Source organism: Microtus pennsylvanicus, chromosome 6, assembly GCF_037038515.1.
Source record: "Microtus pennsylvanicus isolate mMicPen1 chromosome 6, mMicPen1.hap1, whole genome shotgun sequence".
Lineage (NCBI taxonomy): Eukaryota > Metazoa > Chordata > Mammalia > Rodentia > Cricetidae > Microtus > Microtus pennsylvanicus.
This window is the reverse complement of record NC_134584.1, coordinates 4,360,313-4,382,707: the sequence shown is the minus strand read 5'-3', so window position 1 is coordinate 4,382,707 and position 22,395 is coordinate 4,360,313. Positions and strand designations below refer to the sequence as shown.

The following is a 22,395-nucleotide window of genomic DNA, read 5'->3' as shown; positions in this document are numbered from 1 at the left end:
TCCATACACTGGACGGTGGCTTCAGGCTAGAACCCTGGTCCATGTGGACATTGGCAGCAGAGCCAGGCGCAGCAGCCTTCAGCCACCACCAACATCCTGCCTGCAAGTGGCTTTCTGGGGGTGCTGCATACCACCATAGGGGCTGCTGTGGATAGAAAGGGTTTATTCTGTCCATCCTGTCTCAGTCCTGGGGCTGCATCAGCAGCCAGTCCATGCTGGGAGCATCCATATCATTTTAGGAGTCCACGAATAGGAGCTAAACATTTCTTAATCTAAAATATGAGACACTGAGGGAAAAGACTTAAGTAGCGTTGTATTTGGAAATTCTCAGAAGAGCCTGGGGCTTCAACTCACCACTCAGAGTCCATAGTCTAGGAAACACCACTGGGCTGTCTAGACCCCATGGCCACCACAGAGTAGCCTGTCAGCAATAGTCAGGCTCAGAGTTTTGTGTTTCTCCATGAAGTATGTGCCCCTCAGCTTCTACAGCAAAAATGGTGGGGATCAAGTGTAAAGAAGTTGGAATTGGAGGGACATGTCAGAGAGGCCCACACACAAGCTGATGGCCTTCATTATGAGATTACAATAGTTGCCAAAACTCAGGACCATGTAAAACCAATTCAGATGTGGGTGGTGAGGCTGGGCTCTGCCTTCAGCGTCCCACCCATGTGAACCAGCCCCACCCCCGCCTAACTATGCTACCTGTTTGTCTCCCACCTCGGTTCTGTCTTCCAGTCAACAACAGGTAGTCTCCTTGGTTGCAGGGGCTGTGGCTTTATGAGCTTTGGAACCTTCCTTTGTGAGATGTTCTATATCTGCTTTGTACATGGGAAGCTCCTCCCGCTGTTTAATTCAGCACTGAGCATAAGTGTTTGACCTTAGCTGCTCAACCTGACGATGAGAGAGGTGAGGAGGCAGAGTAAGGCATTGGCCACAGGCAGTGGGTTTCACCTCATAACTCCCCGGGCTAGGGAGACCCCAGCTATCATGTGACCTTTTTGGTTTCTTGGAGCTGGTAGGGTTTCTGTCTGATGAACCTCTCCATGGAGACATACAATGAGATAGCCAAGACTGGGAAGGCTCCTCCCAAGAAATGAGGGTACTGATAGGAAATCATGAGCAGGATGGGTGGATAACAGCGGTGTTGGACAGATCAAAGAGAAATATGGGAGGAACCTAAGGCCAAAGAAAAGGAGATAATTAATGGCTGTGAGTAACCCATGCAGAAAGCTCTGGAAATGTTGGCAAGAGTGGCATCAGTAACTACGGCATAGTCCACACTGAAATCTACAGTGAAGGTGGGGGTTATAGAAGCAAGAGACCTGAGTTAAAATAGTCACAGATGCTAGAAACTCCCAGTACCACTGATTCTTGGATCTGAAACCACAGCTCACCAGTGCCTACAGCTCACAGCTCACTAAGGCTGCAGACACCCTTAGCCTTCAGATTTCGAGAGGATCAATTACACTCTTATGAAAGCGGTGAATGAAGGGACTCCAGCTCAGAGGGTGGAGCGTGGCTCTGAGGTAGGTAAGCGGGAGTGTTGGCAAGAGTCACAGGCAGAATACGGACCGATGCCCGCAGAGGAGACAGCATGGGCATGCCAGGTAGGAAGAGGAGTCCAGGGTCCTAAGAACTGAGTGGTGCATATGTTCTACAGGTGGTGTGCAGCTTTGTGTGGTGCGTTTGGTGCAAGAATGTTCTCACACTGCAACAATAAAGTTGAACTTTGGGGCTGTTAGGGAGATGAGGCCTCACCTTGTTGGCTCACCGCCAGGGCCCTTTCCTATGAAATCAGTCTGCTGTGCTTTTCCCCTTGTCCCAGGCCCCTCATTAGTGATGTCCTTCATAGCTCCCCCTTCTAGGAGGGAGCACACTGACAGGTAAGGTTCTAGGGGAATGAATGGATGGACTTGGGTTCTTCAATAGGATAGGCTCAGTGTTGTTCTCTATGTATTTTCTAGTATTTGCCACTTGAACATTCAGGACAGAATTGTGTCAAGGAGAGAGGTGATGCTCTATCAGGTCTGGCCCAACCAGGGGTCTATTTATGGACAGCTGTGCCCACAGAGGTGGGATAGACATATCACACTATTTTGTGTGCCCACTATTTTGGGTTCTACAAACCTACCTGTCAGGACAAGGATCTCCTGCCAAGCCTAGTCAGCTATACCAACCTGCCACATAGATATCAGTCTTTGGCCCAGGTCCTGATGACCTCCCCGACAGTGACAAGTGGTATTGCAGGCCACTCATTCTATGCCCAGGGACAGACCGCGCTGTGCCCTTTCTATCTCTCAGATAAACATCTGTGGTGTGAGCCGGAACCAGGTCCTCCCAGAAGCCCAGGCCAACAATGTGAAGAAGATCGTACCACGCCCTTTATCCAGGGTGAATGGCTGGTCACCGCCCCTCCACTCCTTCCAGGCAATATCCTGGACCACCTTTCTGGTCATGTTCGTTGCTGCCTTTGGGATCTTCATACCCTTTCTGCCAATGAGCTGGAAATACGCTGCCTATGTTGTATCCTTTGTGCTAGTGGGGCGGGGCACTGGGCTGCCTATCTCTTGGAGGTGGAGGGACTTGTGAATGTCCTCAGGAGAACTGGCCCTGAACCCCATCACACCTATGCAATGGGCTCTGTCTCTGCCTAGACCACTTGTTTCTTTGGCCCTGAAGTCAGTCCTGTGACTCCACTTTGCCCAGGAGAAGGGGCTCTTGTTACTGTGAACGTGGAATATGCTAGGTACAAGGTAACAGTGGAGGTCCTGGCAGTGGTGACTCCAGTCATATTATCTTTCTTACAGCGCACAGAGAAGACCCTCTCTGATGACTCACAGAGTAGCTAGATCCGTAAGAAAAGACTTCAGAAGCATTTGCTTGACTGCCTCCAACCCTCATCCTGCCAATGCGCTTGTATGTCCCTACAAAGACTAGCCCTAAGGCATAGAATGATCCCTGGATACATCTTAGGGTGAACATAATCTGGCTATAGGTTCTATGGGGCACATTGCTTTGGCTGACGTTCTGCAGGTCCTGGAGTCGGGAGGACCAGGCATGTATGAGTAGAGGTTAGGAAGGAGGCAGAGCAGTGCACAAGACTGAGTGACCCTATTTTCTTTATTACTTTAGTGAGTGCTGGGGATTGAGCCCAAAGCACTCACTGTACCACAGTTTGTGCTTGCAGCACCCTGAAACTTCCCACAGTAAGGCACCTCTCGGAAGAATCTGGGGCAGAATATCTCCCAGTGTAGCTGTGGCTGCTTCTTTTCTTCTCGGGGGTATTTGTGGGAAGGCTCTTGATAATGAGTTCAATGTAACAGGTAAAGAGTTATTCAGGTTTTCTCTTTCATCTCATGTTCGTTTTAGTAAGTTATATTCATGAAATTTGAGCATTCCTTCTAAAATGGCAAATTTCTTGAATAAAGTTAATCACAATATTTCCTATGTTTTTCATTTCATCTCTGAAGGATACAAATTATTTTGCGTAGGATTTTCTGGGTAGCCAAGTCTGGTCATGAACTTGTGATCCTCCAGACTCAACCCCTCAAGTGTTAGAATTAGATGTGTACCCCACTACTACAACTGGCTTCAGGACATATAGTAGCATGTCTTCTTTGACTTCCTTTCCTTCCTTCCTTCCTCCCTCCCTCCCTCCCTTTACTTCATTCCTTTCTTCCCCTCCCACTCTTTCTTTTCACCTGAAATTGGTTTCTCGTGCAGCTCAGGCTCACTGTACGCTCCCACACTTTCTGCTCCAGCCTCTCAAATGCTGGGCTTGCAGGTGTGCACCACTACCTGACTTTCTAGTAGAGAATCACCTTTACAATTTATTACTTTTCCCTACTCTTGGCCTCTTTTTCTCTTTAATTTTTCAGCTTTATTTTTATTATTTCTTCTTTTAACTAACTTCAAGATTACTGTGATGGTCTTTTTCTATCACCTTTAAGTGGAATTGTAGGTCACTGGCTGCCTCACCAGAGTCTTAGAGTTCAATCTCTGGGTCATGTAAAAGCCTTATGCTACTATGCTTTCCCTGAAAGGTTGGACCCTGTGCTGTCTAGTTTTTATGTCAATTTGACACAGTCATTTCAGAAGAGGGAAGCTTGATTGAGAGAATGCCTCTATAGTACTGGCCCCTAGGCAAGCCTGTGGGTCATTTTCTTGATTGACAATTGATGTGGGAGAGTCCAGCTTACTGTGAGCAATGCCTTCCCTAGACCAGGTGGTCATGAATGGTATAAAACAGCAAGCTGAGCAAGCTGTAGTAAGACAGTAAGCAGTGTGCTTTCATGGTTTCTGCTTCAGTTCCTTCTTCCAGGTTTCTGTCCTGCTCGAGTTCCTGCCCTGACTTCCTTCAGTGACGGACTATTACCTGGAAGTGTAAAATGAAATAAACCATTTCTTCCCCAAGTTGCTTTTGGTCATGATGTTTTTATCACAGTAATAGAAATCATAACTAAGACAGGCCCCATTTCCTGTTCTCCTGGAGTAGAAGGTTAGCTGACCATGCAGTCTTTTAGTGATTGGAGACTAATTTTTAGGGAGAAACTAATAATGATATTGGCAGGTACCCTGTAAGTATACACACATCCTGGCAGCATGCACCCCTGGGAACACATATCCTGGAACACACATCATGGGCATACATACTTGGATACTTAGAGAACACACATCACAGGCATACGTGCATCCTGGGCTCATGTGTTTGTGTATGTGTGCACACACACACCTCAGGTGTAAACATCCTGCATACATATATTTCAGGCACACATGCTTCCTGGGCTCATGTGTTTGTGTATGTGTGCACTCTCTGCCTCTCTCTCTCTCTCTCTCTCTCTCTCTCTCTCTCTCTCTCTCTCTCTCTCTCTCTCTCTCACACACACACACACACACACACACACACACACACACACCTCAGGTGTAAACATCCTGCATACATATATCTCAGGCACACATGCTTCCTGGGAAGACTTTCTCCACTCTGTACATGCATCCTGAGTACACATATGCCAGGCACGTACACACACATCCCAGATACACATACCCTGGGCATATGTACATCCAGAACACACTTGTATCCTCAGCAGAACCCCACCCCCCAGCAATGCACCCTGAATATGCACATATCCCAGGCACATCCCTCCCAGACGTGTGAATTCTGGACACACTCCTACTCAGTCAATCTTGGGAAGATATGATGAGGATGGCCTGTAGGTATCAACTATGGTAGAGTGAATAGCTTCAGATCCCTGTCTGCTCCAAGAGGAGCCTTAGCTAAAGCCCAGGCTCTATTCAGGCACCAAGATAGAATGGGCATTTGAGCCATGCAGGACTAAATCATGCAGAAGTGCCTTTGAGGGAGGGGACAGGAAGGTGTAGGTGCCCGAGTCATGCTCTTCAAACACATAGCACTCCACCAGCCATGTTCCCTTCTTCTTATCAGTGTGACAGGTGCCAACTCTCAATGGTGGCCCACCTTGCTAAACCTAGCATGTATCCCACAAATTCTGCTCTACCCTCCTTGGTCCCCAGAATCTCCAGACCTTGTTGTTGGCCTATGAGCCTCTATTTTGTCCTGAAACCCAGACCCTCTGTCTTCCAATAGCATCTGTCTTGGGTAGTCCCCGGGTCTGAAGAGTTGAAAAGCAATGCTAGTTGTTCCTGTGTGCCCTTTAGTGTAGCCTGTGAGCCTCCTGGGCCCCTGACCATAATGAGGGATAAGAGATGATACTGAAGTCATCAGACACATAACTCAATCCCCTGCTTCTGTCCATGCAACACAAGGCAGGGCATCCTTACTAGATGTCGTTATCATGGGTGAAAAACAGGCAACAATTCAACAATTTCTAATTTTCTAAATGTCCTTTATAAGAGAGTTTAAAACCCAGAATCTAGACAGCTCTGAGTCTTGAACATGAGGGTGCAGCCTCTTTGTCTCTTTAGTGGAGCTTGGCAGCTGCCAGTCTGAACTTGGCTAAGCATGTCTGAGATATCAGGTGACCTGTGGCCTGTCAGGTTGACAGGTGTAGGGTGGAGAACCCGTGGGGGCACAGCAACAGACAGTGCTGAATCTCCTGATAGGCCACTGAATTGCCTGCCTATGCCCTAGAAAGGAGGGTTTCCCTTCCTGCCCACCACCTTACCTTCTATCTTGTTTCCTCTGTCTTGTATCTTGTATTTTGTATCCATCGGTTCTGTGGGGTAATGTGTGAGACCAAGACTGTCTTAACAGAGCTCCTCTGGGTGTCTTAGGCAAGAGATGATGTTTTCCTCTTAGTTTTGGGGGTAGCAGTCTGAAATGATGGTGTCCTGAAAGACCTGGAGGGTACCATGTCACCTGGGCCTTGGCCTGCGGTGCTGTCTTCTCCCCGTGTTCACCCATCTTCTGTCCTGGCAATCCAGTCTGTTGTGTTTCCCATGAAATGGTGTGTGTGTGTGTGTGTGTGTGTGTGTGTGTGTGTGTGTGTGTGTGTGATGCTTGCCCCGTAGCATGTGTGTGGAGTTCAGAGGACAAATTTCAGGAATCAGTCCTCTCCTTCTACCACAGGATCCAGGCTGTCAGGCTCACATAGAAATCTCTTCCAGCTACTGAGCCACGGTGTCAGCCTACAGTCCCCATTTTTATAAGGTCTGTGATCACAGTGGATCAGATTGTCCCCATTGTTCCCATTTACCTGGTTGGTGATGCCCATTTTGCAAGCGAGGCTTGCCAATTTTGGTGTCAGGACATGGGTATCTTAGGAGGTATGCTCTGCCTCAATCACTGCCTGCCTTCTTATTTGTATCCCTGTTTGGTCCTGCATCTGGTCAGGTGATTCTGTGTTTACTGCAGTGGGCTGAGCTGCTTTGCTATGTGTCCCATTCCTCCTGCATACCCAAATGCCTGGCTTCCATTTCTTCCCTGAGCTACCCACTCGGTAGCTCAGCCCCAAGCCAGTGTCCAGAGAAGTTGCAGCCCCAGCAGCTTTCTTGATTTTTAGGTCAGGCTATTATCTCTGGAACCCTTTTACTAACCTGTCCCCAGCCTGGCTGCACCGGGGTCACGCTCAAACCAGCAGTACTTAGTGCTAGTTTATAGCCACTAGAGGGCGCCAACATCATTTGTCACCTTCTAGTCACCATGAGGGGTTGGGAAATGAGGGGCTGGGTTAGGGGAAGAACAAGGGTTTTCTGTGGAGGGGACCTGAGGGAACTAGAGGCAGAAAAGAAAAAGCCTGAATATCCTTCTTGTGGTGCAGAAGAGAAAGGGATGGCCATTCTGGGGACCCATGAGGGTCCTGTCGCTAGTGGGACTCCCACCTTATTGACAAGGGAACAGATAAACAGCTTAGACAGTAGGGTTTGCTGTGCAGCATCAAAATCTAACCATAGATATCTGTTTCAAAGTCCTGGGTTTGTTATAAATGTGCACTAGGCGTGGGGGCGTCGAGCAGGGTGTCTTAGGCTGCTATGTAGCTCAACCACAGAATTTGCCCTAGAGGAATCATGAGCCAAGACAGTACCAGAATGTTGGCTTCTCCTAGGCCTCCCCTCTTCCTGCGGAAACAGGACAAGGGAGAGGTCACTAGTTCCAGGAGACTGAGGAGGGTGGTGTCCTGAGCTGGCGCCCTTCCTTTGTTTGTTTACTAAACACAGATTGTTGCTAGGGAATGTTCCAGCCGGCTGTGGTTCTCATAGGCTCCCACATGGAAACTTCCAGAGGGAGTTGGAGGGAGGCCTCCATGGAGTATGCCTCACCCTGCTTTCACGTTTAGCCATCCACTGAGACAAGGCTTACGTGAAATCAGGGGCAGATCCTGAAGATTTTTCTTCTGGGCTCCCTTGGGAATGTCACCTCGGTGTGTGGTAGGGAGTAGCCAGCCAGGTCATTTGGAGCAAAATATAGTATAGTAAGGTCACCAGCACGATTCTTGTGGGTGACAGAAATATCCCTGAATGGTACAGAATTTGCTGGCACAGTGTTCATGGACAAGCTGTGTGCAGGAAAATGTGATAAAAAGATGTGTTGCAACTTCTTTCATAGGAGAGCTCCATGTCCTAGAGGGACAGGGGACGGTTGTGTCTGAGATCCGAGTTCCCATGGGACTGGAGACTTTTTATGCCATATTGGTGCTTTTAGGGTGGCCTCCTGGTACTCTACACGAAGGCTGAGTACTGACTGCGTGGCAGGTCCAGGTTCAAGGGAACCTGGCTGTACCCTGAGAATTACTTTGCAACTATAGCCTCCCTATGATCAGCCTGTGCCCCAGGAACCTTCAACAGTGAGTGGGACTTACATATGTGATCAGAGTATGGATACTGGTGATTTAGAGACTATGTGAGGGTATCACAGGGCATAGTCATGGAGGGCTTCTCATTTGTTCCTCAAAAGTCCTCTTGGGCTTCCTACCTGCCCACTGGTTTCCTTTAGTACAGGTCTACTCTAGTGTTACAGGGAAAGAGCCAACACCCAAGCAGTGTGAGACTTCCTGTGTTGTTGGCCCTCACCCATCAACGTCCCTGGCTCTGAACATGCTCCCCACTCCCCATAACCATGAGGGCAGCACATCAGCCCACAATTCGGCTTCCAAGGGTGGTATCAACCGCTGGCCCATGCTCTTGATCATGGTAGTATCAACAACTGAGTGACCCTGTGCCCAGTCTCACTGTCCTATACTATAGCTACAATCTGTTCTGCAATAGACCAATGCCCCAACACTATGGGGGCAGGGTGGCCATAGAAAGGGCTTCGGGTATCTGTCTTGCCTCCCTGGCAGGCCATATGTGAGTTCACTAGGGCTCAGATGGAACTTTTCTGTTGCCGCATGTACCACCTAGCCACTTTTGCCACACACTCACCCAGCCCTGCACCAGCTTCTGCTCTGTCCTCCTGGAATACAGCTTTCTGTCTTTCTCACAGTCACTTCTCTGTGAACTGAACCTGCTTTCCAGTCCTGTGCCCATACCCAGAAATCTGGGCACTGGACAGCTCATGCTGGAAGATGGGTGAGCAAGACAGGATCTGTCCAGGGTTTTGGGTCACTCTCTGGGCCTCTCACAGGCCTATCTTACCTCATTGATTTTTTTTTGAAACCTTCATTGGAGTTCTTTTAGGTCTATGGTTTTATGTCTATGTTGTCTATGCTTATGGCCTTTGTCTTGTCTGGACACAAGGTAGCCTGACTACTGGCACAAGCTTAGGCTGTAGTATAGGGAACCCTGTTGGCTTCCACTGGAGATACTGTAAATGCTGGCTCACCAGGAAGGCAGAACAACAGAGTAGAGCCCTTTTGTATATTATCCTAGAGACAGGAGGAGGGATGGAGGAGACAAAGACCTCCTCCTCCTGGTCACGTAGGCTCAGATGAAAAAAGCCCAAAGGTACTTGAGAGTCTGGTGGCCCAGAAAGTTCTAACTCAGGCTGAGGTTGGGAAGTACCCTCTGACTGCTGCCTAGCCTTCATGTTTCTGGTTAACATAATTTTCTACTATGCTGTGGCCCACAGTAACTCTACTACCAATGTGATCGCCTTTCCTACATGGGCTGGTATGACCTGGTCCCAGTTATACCCTAGGCATCTCCCACCTATGAAACACCCACCACCAGGTGAACCACTTTGAGCCTCTGAAGCTATCATTCCAAGCTCTTCCTTGTACCTGCTCACATAAGGCATTTCAGGCTTTTGCACACTGTGGCCAGTAGTTGACTGGCTTGGCTGGGTCTCTGAAGAGAGTGTCTCTATAGGATCTGCTCTCAGGTGCTGCAGATAGCAATGACTAGGAGTTCCAGGGTCTTTCCTTAGTCCCTGGGAGACACCTTACATCATGTCAGCCAGGCCCAGGGCTGTGTGTTCCTTGACAGCCCCAGCTGATGGGTGGGTTGTCCTTGTTCCACCTCATCGTGCACTTGGTTGCAACTACCATTGATCCAGCTGACACCAATGTCCGACACAAAAAGGACTACTCGGAGCCTGTGCCAACCTTCGACCGGTCCAAACACGCACACGTGATCCAGAACCAGTACTGCAACCTGTGTGAGGTTACTGTGTGAGTGGAGTCTCTGCTGAGCAGTGGGGCAGGGTCACTTTTAGAAGTCTGGGTGGGTGGAGAGGACTGCTGCCTGTGGCCCCATAGTTGACCAGCTGATCCTGCTGCTGTTGGGCACTGGCCCTTTGTGGCACCCCATGTGCTCACAGCCCACACCCCTCCAGGAAGCCACACTATACCGCCCTACCCTATAGACCGAGCATCCTGCCTTCCAGTTCCCAGTGCTTCTTTCCCTTGGAATGAAGAGCTGCAATCTAAGGTCCAGCTATGTTATTCTCAGATTCTCTTGTACACAGAGACCCTTATTTGTGGTGGTCATGGTTGGGGGGCAAATGTGCCACTTTCTTATGGTTTTCTGATAAACCTCACATTCTCAACTGGGAAGAAGGGAGGGCAGTTTCAGCTGATCCTGGTGGGATCCAAGGTCTCCAGGACCCGAGGAGGGCAACACACCGAGTTGGCTACAGGAAGGCACTGTAGATACTGGGCGAGGTACCAACAGCCTTCAACTCCTAGATTTTTCAGGCTCCCATCTAGCAAACAAGCCTACTTACAGGCATGTCCAGGGTCCACCTTCCAAGAGCAGTGCCCGTGGGCACAGGCTCACCTCTCTCCCAAGATGACCTTGTCTTTCCTACAGACTTCCAACCCCCTTCTGACTTCAACTAGAGGACCCACCCTCCATTTTATGGTAGACATTCTGTTCCTGTGGTTCATTTGGGACCAGCAGGCTGTTTCTTCCGATTTCTCTCCCAGGAGCAAGAAAGCCAAGCATTGCAGCTCCTGCAACAAATGTGTCTCTGGCTTCGACCACCACTGCAAATGGCTGAACAACTGCGTGGGCAGCAGAAATTACCGGTGAGGCACTCTAGGGTTCAAAGGTGCAACCTGGGGAGGGGATCTGTGGTCTGGGATTTATAGACATCGGTGACAGGCTACCAAGCGGAGGGGGCCATCAGGACGGGAACAGCGGATGGGGAACGGGTGACCTTTAGGTCATGACTCTGTTTCCAGCTATGGCAGAAGTTAATTAGTGCCCGTTTGCTGCTGGTTCTAATATGTGTTGGTGGGGCTGTTCCTGAACGTGTGGAACAAGATCACACTCATAAAGCTTACCACGAACAGTGAGTCACAGCTGGCTGAGCCTTCTAAGTGTCCCGATTCAGGCCTATCTACCTTCTCAATGCCATGGCCACTAGCCCAAGAGCAATGGCTAGTCTCTTGAGCACAGGAGTGAGCATCTAGGCCACCCTAAGGCATTGCCTTGGTCATGAGTGCAGAATTCAGAGAGCTATTGGGCACCAGGTCAGGACAGTACTGGTCAAACCTCCTAATGCTGTGAGTGATTCCTTAATACAGTTCCTCATGTATTGGTGGCCCCAACCATAAAATTATTTTTGTTGCTACTTTATAACTATGACTTTGTTACTGTTATAAATCATAATGTGGAGAGAGGTTTGCCAAAGGGGTCTCTACCCCAGGTTGAGAACCACTGGCCTGGGAGTCCTGAAGATGAGCAGGATATAGTAGCTCCTTACCCCCAAACCCCATGCCTTGCTGTGCTCTGACAATACATTGGGCTGTGAGGGCTCTGCCATCCATCCAGGGAGGTGCCTGGGGCCACAGATGTAAGTTTTGCTCCTTCCTGATTGAGCTGGAAAAATGCAGCCACGGTTACTAGGCATTGCAGTGTGGCCTGTTGGTGATGTGTTACCATGGTTCTGGCAGTGACTAGATAAGCCAGGAGACCCTTGACCACAGTCCCTTTGAGTGACTCACACTGACTTATGGAGAATCATGAGGTTCTTCAACTAACCAGACGCTTCTGGGAAGACAACTTGGAATAGGTAAGGGTGTGGCCTGGCCATGAGTTGGGAGAGGGCAGAAGAAGGCACACCTGATTGGGCATTGAGACATAGCCTCTGTGTAGTGAAATTGGGGTCGGGGAAGAGCAGAGGGTGATGGGTACCATCTTCACTAGGTACCCCTGATCCTTACATCTTCACCAGGTACCCCTGATCCTTACATCTTCACCAGGTACCCCTGATCCTTACATCTTCACCAGGTACCCCTGATCCTTACATCTTCACCAGGTACCCCTGATCCTTACATCTTCACTAGGTACCCCTGATCCTTACATCTTCACTAGGTACCCCTGATCCTTACATCTTCACCAGGTACCCCTGATCCTTACATCTTCACCAGGTACCCCTGATCCTTACATCTTCACTTTTGTCTTCTCATTCTCCAGGGCCTAAGAAAGCATGGGGGGAAATGACACTTAAAAAAATTGAATTTTTTATTTTTATTCCATGTATGCGGCGGATGTTTTGCCTGCATGTTATGTCTGGGCTCCTCTTGGCCTCAGAGGCCAAAAGAGGGCATCATATCCCCTTGGAACTGGAGTTACAAACAGTAACCATATAGGTGCTAACAACTGGACCCTGGTGCACAGTCAGTACTCTTAACTGATACGACTGAACCATATATCTAGCTCTGCAATAGCATTTTGTTATAATTTGGCCTCAGAGTTGAACAGAAGCCCTGAAAGAAAGTCCCATGTGTCACAGCCCTAATAAACAGGAAGCCAAATCGGTCTTTCAGAATGGGGTGCAATAAAGGCTGGAGGAGGTCAGTCCAGTGCATGGGAAGGCAGTGAAGAAAGAGGAGGAGGAAGAGGAGGAGGAGGAGAAGAAAGGTTGTGATTCGTGAATGGCCATGGTTAGAGCATGGTGGCTGCTGGAAGAGGTTCTGTCTGCTTAGGTGATAGTCTCCATCGTAGGGATTAACTTTTCCCATCGTACAGCAATGATATTCTTATCCAGATTGCAGGATGGAAGGACACGAGGACTCAGGCAGAAGGCTGTAGGGAATGTGAGACACAATCAGTAAAGTCAGAAGTGAGCATCTGCCTAGGGTATGTGAAAGACGTGGCAGAAGGAACATAAAAATATAGAAGACATGAGTAGAGTTTGGGCTCTGTGCTTCCTTGAGGTCACCCGCACGAGACCTGTGTGTTGACCTCATGTGCTTGACTGGGGGTTAGTCTGTCCGGACCTCCCACTCGCTCATCTCAGGGCAGGATCCCACTCCTCTCACGCAGGTTCTTCTTCTGCTCTGTGGCCTCAGCGGCAGTTGGCGTGCTTATCGTGATGGTTATCTTGCTGTACGTCTTCATCCAGTACTTTGTCAACCCTGACGAGCTTCGCACAGACCCTCTGTATAAAGGTACCCTTCTGAAGCTCAGGAACTGTTTCCACCTGGTTCTCACGTGCCAAGTGTTAGGCTTCCCAGCCTCACCCTCCATGTTCCTTCACTCTTTAGTGAGCTCCTCTGAGACCTAACATCCAAAGATTAGAGTAAGGTATACTTGGACTCCTCTGTCCCTTCAGTCAGTCTTGACACTAGACAGTGGATGCTTTAGCAGGGCTGGGCGGAGAAGGCAGGAGCCTGTCTTGTAGAGAAGAACAGCAGACAGTGGGGCTGTTAAGTTGGGCAACAGACTCTGAGGGAAGTTCAGAGAGTCTGTGACTAAATAGGTCCAGAAGCACCAGCCCATGGTACAAATCTCTGAAATAAGAGGGACTGGCTCTACCCTCCAGTATTGAGGAACTTCTCTCTTAATCATCGTCTTGAATTCATAAAGTGGAGATCATAGAGCCAGCCACAGTGGGTGGGATCCTGGGACCCGCAGTAGAGCAGGGGATATACAAGGCGAAAGCACATCTCTTGGCTGGCTGTCCTTACTCGCCCTCTGTCCCTCTGCTTACCTGACCACAGGTGCTGCAGTTTGGGCAGGTGTGAGATGGACATGTCTCTCTGTCTTCATAGAAATCAGCGCTGAGAACATATGGCTGCTGTTCCTCCCGCTGTGGCCTGTGCCTGTGAAGATCCCTGTAGTCCTGACCACCCTAGTGGTGGTGTTCCTGCTAGCCACTGCCAGCTCTGTGCTGCTCGGGCACCTGCTCATTTTCCACTTCTACCTGAGTAAGTCCCCACTCCAGATCTCCCTCATCTGCCGGTGCCTGGTCACCCTAAAGGATCTACATCGACATTGCTCAGCTTGGATGTGCTCATCAGGTGGTCTGAGTGTCATTTACATAACCCTTGGAAAGAAGGACTGTTTTAATTAGAAGGAATTAGCAAGTGCTGGCCCACAGGCTTACTCTACATAGGTGTTAGAAGCTGGCTTACAACTGGCTGGGCCTAGGGAGATTCATCACTCAATGCAAAGTCAAGTTCTGGAGGACCTCTGGGGTTGGGGCAGCCTACCCCGTCTGCTACTTGAGCTACAGATAGGGTCATCGGGTGGTCCTGCAGCTCCTCAGAAATGCTTGTAAGCCATCTGCTCATGTGTGTTGGTTTTGAAAATTCACACCCCTCCCTAAGAAGCACAGGCCTGGAATAGGCATTTACAGCTCTTTCCTCAAAAAAAAAAAAAAAAAAAAAAAAAACCTGGTCTTCTTGCAGTAACTCAGATTGCTTCTGCTAGGTATGGTTGTCAAAGTCTCAGGTAGCCCTGTGTTCTCTGAGGCAGAGCATCTAGGGTGAGGTGACTGCACTGGGTGGGGGGAAGCAGGCAAAGGGTGGGTAGGCAGCTGACAAGGTCAGTTCAGGGATCCAGTATTCCTTCCAGTAGAATTTCAATCGCCCTGAATATGAAGGGCTTCCAGGACCCTTGGACAGACTAGTCTTTCCTGAGCCTGGCCTCCGGAAGCCATCCCAGGAAGGTCTGGAGTTGTCTATCATGAGGCGAAGCAGGGGACCCCTGAGAGGTGCCACAGCTCAGCTCCTCTGGGCCACCCTACCTCTGAGCTTAATTAGAGGTTTGCCTTGGGCAACAGGAAATAGTCAGGTCTTGTCAGTCATAAAATGTGCAGATCATAGCTTGTCTGGTCTGACATACCTGGTCCTCCTCCTGGTCTTGGGACATGCAAAGTGAGGCAGTCACTCCCTGGCAAGGTTGATTGCACACTGCATATGGGGTGCTGTGTGACATTGTGCATGGCTGCTGGATGACCCTGCCCTTTCCTGCCCCTTCCCTTTGCAGTTGCCAAGAACCTGAGCACATTTGACTACATGATGCAGCCCCGATTCCACAGGAATTCACACTCAGCAGAAAAGAAAGAGCTACCTCTACGGAAAAAGGGGAACCTTTCCCAGGTGTGCTTGTTCTTCTGTGTCATGCTCATGGAAGGGCCGAGACCAATGTGTGGGTGTACCCTATACAAGGATCCCAGCATTGTCCTGAGTTTCACTGTTGATACTGTCCTGACTCACTGGAGGTGTGTGGTGTGTAGAGTGTCTGTGTAATATGGTGCTTAGTGTATAATGTATATGTACATGTGTGCTCGTGTATGGTATCTGTTTCTATGTGGTATGTAGCGCATGGTCTAAGTGTAGTTTGGTTGTGTCAATTATGACGTGCATGTCTATGCATGGTATATAATGTATATATGTTATGTGTGTAATATGTGATGAATGTGTATGGTGTGTGATGTTTTTGTGTAGTGTGTTATGTGGCATATAGTACATTATGTGGTATGTCTATATGTTGTATGTGATGCATCTGTGTCGTATGTGGTATGTCTGTGTCTATGAGTTGTGTTTGTGTGACATGTGATGTGTATAGTATGTGGTATGCCTGTATGATGTGTGGGGTGTATGGTATGTGAGGTGTTGGTAAATTTGTATGGTATGTCTATATGGTGTATAGTGTGGGAGGTGTTGGTATGTTTGTGTGATGTGTCTAGTGCCCGGTGTGTAGTGTGACTGTGAAGTGTATTGTGTATCTGTGTGGTGTGTGGTGCAGTGTCTCTGACGCAGTCACACTCCAGGTCAGGCTTCATTCTCAGCAGCAGTTACCCAACACAAATCAGACTTGATTTGCGTGTGTGTGTCTTCTTCTGATTTTGTTTTTGTTTAGTTTTTAAGAGAGAGAAAGAACATGAAGTTGAGGGGAATCTGAGAGGAGCTGGGAAAGAGGAAAATTTTGATCAAAATATATTGTATGAAATTCTCAATTAAAAAAAGAAGAGGAGGAGGAAGAAGAAAGTAGTTGCGCATAAACTCAGCTCACAGAGGAGGGAGTAACCTATTGGGCGACACCAGGATTAACTTGATATTAAATCCAGAAATATCAGCACAAGAGAAGCTTATAGTGAGCCAAAGATATTCTGTAAATACAAGCAAAACTCTTAAAACATTATCAGACCAAAACATATGGTAAAGGAACACATAGGATTGGCTGTACACCAAGAGTAAGTGATGCGTATTCTAGTGATGCATCTGTTTAACACCTGTAAATCAATTATTGTAATAAAAATACTGTTAGAATAAGGGTCAAGAACCTTTTAATTATATCAGCCCATACAGAAGATACATATGGACTCTGTTAAAACACTATTTCCAGTTTAAAAAAATACCTACAGCCTGAGAATAAAATAAAAACCATGAAGAGCTCGTTAGTCTGTGGCTTTGATGGTGAAAAAGTGACCTCCTCCTCCCCCCAGCTGGGAACAGACAAGGGTGTCCATTCTCACCACCTTGGACAACAGTGCAATGCTGGCTTAAGGCACACAGTGGCCAGCAGGAAACTGTTTATAGACAACATAATCCTTAAAAATGTGTAAACTAGCACCTTAACTGCTTTTCAACAGCCTTATACCAGATGAATGGAATAAAGGCACAGAATTATACCTTTTGTTTCTGATCAGCTTGTGTTGAACAAAGATAGCAAGGTTAACTCGGGAGAAGTGTGGCTTCCCTCGATGGCCCTGAGCTGAATATACCCAAGACTGAAAAGCTTTATGAATTTTTCTTTATCTCTGCAGAAAATTCAAAGCCAACTATAGGTCTAAGTTTGAAAATCAAATTATAAATTTCTAAAGAAAGCAAAGTCTTTGTGATGCTGAACTCAGCAATTACTGCTAACACAACAGTGGCATCAATGTCTAGATAAATGATACAGTGGTAATTTATGAAATATAAAATTTTAATTTTGAGAATTGTCATTAAGAAGATGAAATGCAAGCCATTGTCAAGATGTTTCTAAACAACACACATACCAAATGTTAGCTTTCTAATGAAATGGCCCTAAATCTGATCAAATCCTTATGACAAGGAAGCCCGTGGAAAATGGTAGACATCGTTTGATAAGACCATGATAAAATACACACCCACCCACCAGCTAACCTCCACCACAATGTCTGACAGTACCAGTGTTAGTGACAAGGCAGAGGGACCAGAAAGCTCTTCCCATGGAAAAGGAGGTGAAATGGGAATATAGACTCACCAGTGGTGAAAACAGTAAACGGTCCCCAGAAAACTGCATAAATACTACCACCTGGCCAGCTGCCAGGCCTCTCCCACCCAGCCACGGAGAAAAGAAAACATAAAAATGGTTCTAAAGGTCTCGAAAAACAAAAAAAAAAAAAAAGAAGAAAAAATGGTTCTAAGGAAGAGTGCTGTCCAACGAAGGGACCTTCTCAGGTGCTGTCGCTCGAAACTGAAGATAGATAGGGTCTAGTTGTGAGCTGCAGGCAGGAAGCCCACCGTAAGTAGCTTCTTGTCTCACTTGTACATTTTCATTTTCTCTGTAGGAAAAGAGTAGTAACTTGAACTGGTCTCAATGCTCACCGAGGTGAGTGTTAGCTTTATTATTATTATTATTATTTTAATTTCATTTTACATTACATCCATCATTCTCCCACCCCTCCTCCTGTTTCCCACACCTTCTCCCCAGCCCAAACCCCATCTACTCCTCCCAGTGGGTAAGGGTTCCCATGGGAAGTCAACAAAGTCTGACACATTAAGTTGGGGCATGACCAAACGCAACCCCCCCCCCCCCGCTTCTGCGTTAAGGTTAAACGGCTATAACCTCTTAGCTCAAAGGGCTTTAGAAAATAGTTTATTTGTGATGTGAAGTTTGAAATGATGGAATGGCACAGTATAAAGTACAGTTGTTCCCCTTAGCTTACTGACATTCCTAGCTGTTTATGTAGCTGTACACACTGAGAAATCTCCTTAGCAGTTGTACAAATGCATAAAATAAGGCTGCTGCTTCTCTTTGTGTGCATGTGCACGTGTGTGGAGGCCAAAGGTTGACGTCTTCCTTGGCTGCTTTCCGTTTTATTTTTTGAGACCCAGCATCTCTGTTTCTATCTTTGTCTCTCTACTTCCCCCAGCCCCACCCCACCAGATGCTTTCTGACTTAGCTAGATTGGCAGGCTGGTGAACTCCAGGAATCTTTCACCTCTGCTCCCCCAGTGCTTGGATGACAGTCATGTGTTGCCACATCCAGCTTTTTACATGGGTGCTAGGAATGAAATTCATACCCTTTTGTTTGCAGGGCAATAGCTTTGCCCGCAGAGCTGTTTCCCCAGCTCTGTTTGTTTATTTTCTACATCCATGTATAGCCATGTGGGCAGATGTGTACCTATCAGTCTCTAACAGTGTTTGGTTTAGATTTTAAGATCTTGAGAGTCAGAGCTTGTCATTCAATTCAATCTTGAGTCAAGGATATATTGAATAAGTATGCTCCCTAGTGACAGATAGTTCTGCCTGAAAGCCAGGCCCATGCCACAGAATGGCAAGTCAGAAGTCGACCCTAACACAGAGGGTAGACGCACATTTCATAGTGTTCTCTGTTCCCATGAATTTTTTTGTATAGCCAAGAAAAACTGTAACAGAGGCATGGTTACACACACTAACTGACTGTTCCACCTCGGTTTTCTGTTGTGCGTTCCTTATCACACCCTAAGCACAAATGCATATGTACTTTGAGGAGTTATCATACAAAGTCCTTTTCAGCTTTATGAATGGTGCATTTTTACTATCTCGTTTCTGTTACCTCATTTCTAGGGTCTATTAGTACAAATTAAAGGAAAAAATAGACATTCACTGAAGCCTCCTCAGATAGACACACATATGCATACCCCTATCCAGCCCTCAGTCATGGTCCCCCAGCCAGGATACTGCAGGTTACCATGTCTACTGAGCAGGCTACAATCAGCTACTCCGGGTCCTCACAGGTTAGTGCCCTGCACAGGGCAGCCTTAGATCTGCATTGTGGCTTCTTTAGCTGCTTCCCTGCAGCCCAAACCTCAGGGGACTCTGTCATGAGCACAGGAGGCTAGTCTTCTGAGCAGAAAGCCATGACCTCTCCATGAAAGTACCAAGAGATGGCAGGGCAGAGGCAGGAGATGAAAGAGAAAATCTCTACTCATGTCTGGTGGAGAGAGGATACATTCTCCGTGATTCTCTGAGGATCATCAGTAGATACTCTCATTTCCTTAATGAAAAGCTGGTGCTTGTCCGAAGAGGAATAGTGAAGACCCCAGTGGCCCGTCTCTGTAGGGTGAGGAATAGGCTGGCCCTGTGGCCCCTCTCCGCCCTCTGTGCCCAGGAAGCTTATACCTTACAGAAGCTTTCCATGCACCCCTTTCCTCTCTGCAGTTCAGAGTCAGAGGCACTGCAGGGTCTAAAAACATAGTGGAAGGTTCACACTTCATTCATGCAAATATTGAGAGTTGCTTTAGTTTTTTTTTTCATCTATTGGTCAGTGAGGACAGCTTATTTTGAAAAAAAAACCCACAAAATCATTTTCTCTTAAAGAACTAATATTTTGGTCTAAATTGGTTTTCTTTGAAACTTGATTGGCAGTATTGTTGTGTAACCAAATAATTGTGAATGTTGGTTTGAAATGCTGTCTAATCTTTTAAGCAGACTTCCAGAGTGTTCTCTCTCTCTCTCTCTCTCTCTCTCTCTCTCTCTCTCTCTCTCTCTCTCTCCTCTTCTTGAAAGGCTAGCAAAACCTAACCGTGGCCATGACTATAGCTCCACTCCAAACCCCAAACCACTTCATTTTGTTTCTGATTACCAAATAGACGTATATTATAGAAAAATTTTGGAAATTGCAGAATTTTATAAATAAAACTAATTTCGTCGCTCAAGTCTCCTGCCTACCAGGAGCCACGGCTGGCATTTCCAAGGTCCTTCTTTGAGTTCTTATTCATCAGATTTCTCAGTCTAATTTCTCTGTTAAATTAGACTGAAATCATACATCTCACTCTTGGAGCCCACTTTTTAAAGTCCACACATATTTTCAACATTGTTAAAAGAAGAACCATGATTTTAGGAATACAAAAAACTTCATCTTTGGGATATACAAATGCATCGTATCTGAAATACTATTTTTACTTTATAGTATTTTTTTCCAGCATGATGATGAATTAGCCTTGTATTGGAAAGGTCAGTGTATGTGCATGTGACAGAAGACAGGGCATAGTCACAACTCTCAAAGTGTAATGGTCAGTATAATCCTACCTGTCCTTCTTTAGTGCCACATCCAGCATGGCTCCAGGGACTTGCACCTAACTGGGGTGGTGAAGTAATGAAGAAAAGACAAGCACAGGCAGGTGTACAGACAGAAAACTGGCATCAGATGGTCTGGGCTCTCTTCTGGAGAAACCACAGCACCCTAGAAGCTCGGCATGTTTATTACACAGAGCTAAACAAAAAGCTGGAGTTATTGCATACAACTAGTTAAGGAGACATAGTTATTACATACAGATAATAAAGGAGCAGAGTTTATGATATACAGTTGGATCAAGGGGACAGGTTTAGCTTATCTCAGTAGGCACAGTCTCTATAAGGGACAGTCTTCAGGCCATAAACATCCAGGAGGGAGAAAGTTATAGTGGGCATATTTGCACCTGGCCTCTGAACCTCACCCCAGGAAGAAGACTTTACTGTTCCTCCATGGGTCTGAGGCTCTGGGGTTGACATGGTTGGCTTGTGTCAAACACACATTCACCAGGACATGACACAGTCAGGGCTTGCTCGAGTTCCTATACTTTCAGTTACAGGAACTGTTTCTATGACAACCTAGCCATGGATGTAGATAACAAGCACACTGGTCTGCTTTGGCCCATCACAGCCCAGAGAGCATGGCTATTGTCTTAGCCCTGTGTGACTCTGCACCAGTCACAAGCACAAGTGCCCATGGGATACAGGTATCAATTATAGCTATTGGTTAGTGGAGTACTCTAGCCCCAATTTCACAGAGAACTTTACCTAATGGTTGGTAGACCATTCATTTACTGGGACTATTTCCTCTGGCATCAGTTGTGAAATATTCCATGAAATAGATGGAATAATAGAGTTAGGAAGCAAACAGAAACAGAGACTGAGAGTTCACATAGGAAGAATGTTCTTGTTTTGACTTTGAAGGCGTTCTGGTCAGCTGCCTCCTTCCAGGTGGTTTGAATTGGTTTTCCCGTGCTGCAGAAGACATTAGCTCAGACTCATTGTCTCCGCACACAGCTGGGCTCTCCAGTGTCTCACAGGCAGCATTGCCTCTTATCAGTCAGCACTACCCAGAGGGGTTCAGGAAGAGTCTGGCTAAGAGCATTCAGGAAGCTTCTGGAATGCTTTCACCCTCAACACTGTCGGTAGCGTGGCTAGCCCTTCCCTTCTCTTATGTTGAGTCTCTGTGTTCTTCTACCTTCCTATGCTTTAAGGTGATTACATCAGAGCTCCCTGGATACTCCAGATCACCTCTTAATAAGCTTTCTGGATCTGCTACAAGAAACTTCCATGAGTAGTAGATGCTGGGGGTGCATGCACGTGTGAGCTTTTATCCATTTGTAAAGACTGATGATTACTTGGGAAAATAGAGGTCTGACCCAGGGCCCAAGTCATATGAGGATGCACTTTCTGTATCAAAGTGAGGGTCCATCACACTAGAATCCAGTTATAGTTTCCCATTGGGTAGTACACATGGCCCTAAAACACTGGTATGCGATTCTTCAGACTCAATTATGGGGTCTCTCTCACGCTGATGTGCCTGCCTTTCCTCTTCAGGATGGAGTCCCGGAAGTTCCTGCTGTCTGCTCTTCCACCGAAGTCAAATACGGGTTTCATAGCTCCAGCTCCAAAGACTCCTCCACAGTAAAGGTGAATATAGCGTGCTGATTGGGCCTTAGGACACAGGCCTGTGTCACCTGCAGGTCCACAGTTTCCCCAACATGCGGAGAGCAATACATTGAGCTCTCGTTTGATTGATACTGTTTTACAGTTGTGGAATGGTACTCAGAGGGACAGAAATTCTCAGCCACAGGTGTCTGGAGGTCAAGAGGAAGTGAAGGTAGAAAATGCAGTAAAGAAATGAATCTTCTGAAACCGAAGCAACATTGCACATGTTAGTGAGGCACACTGAAGGCTACAGGTGTAACATGCAACCCGGTCTACAAGAGCTAGTTCCAAGACAGGCTCCAAAGCTACAGAGAAAGTCCCTCTTAAAAAACACAACAACAAAAGATTTATAGTTAAGTGACAAAAACAGATGGTTAAGGGGCCAGTAGGG

At 47.2% G+C, this 22,395-nt stretch overlaps 1 protein-coding gene across 1 annotated transcript; it reads left to right on the top strand.

Moving 5' to 3' along the window:
* Nucleotides 1-1,594: 1,594 nt before the first annotated feature.
* Nucleotides 1,595-21,984, top strand: LOC142852736 (palmitoyltransferase ZDHHC11-like). The gene is made up of 10 exons (XM_075977769.1): nt 1,595-1,607; nt 1,826-1,883; nt 2,268-2,538; nt 9,850-10,028; nt 10,785-10,886; nt 13,132-13,256; nt 13,860-14,015; nt 15,079-15,191; nt 17,630-17,670; nt 21,894-21,984. The coding sequence occupies exons 1-10, from the start codon at nt 1,595-1,597 to the stop codon at nt 21,982-21,984; spliced, it is 1,149 nt and encodes a 382-aa protein (XP_075833884.1).
* The last annotated feature ends 411 nt before the right edge of the window (nt 21,985-22,395 follow it).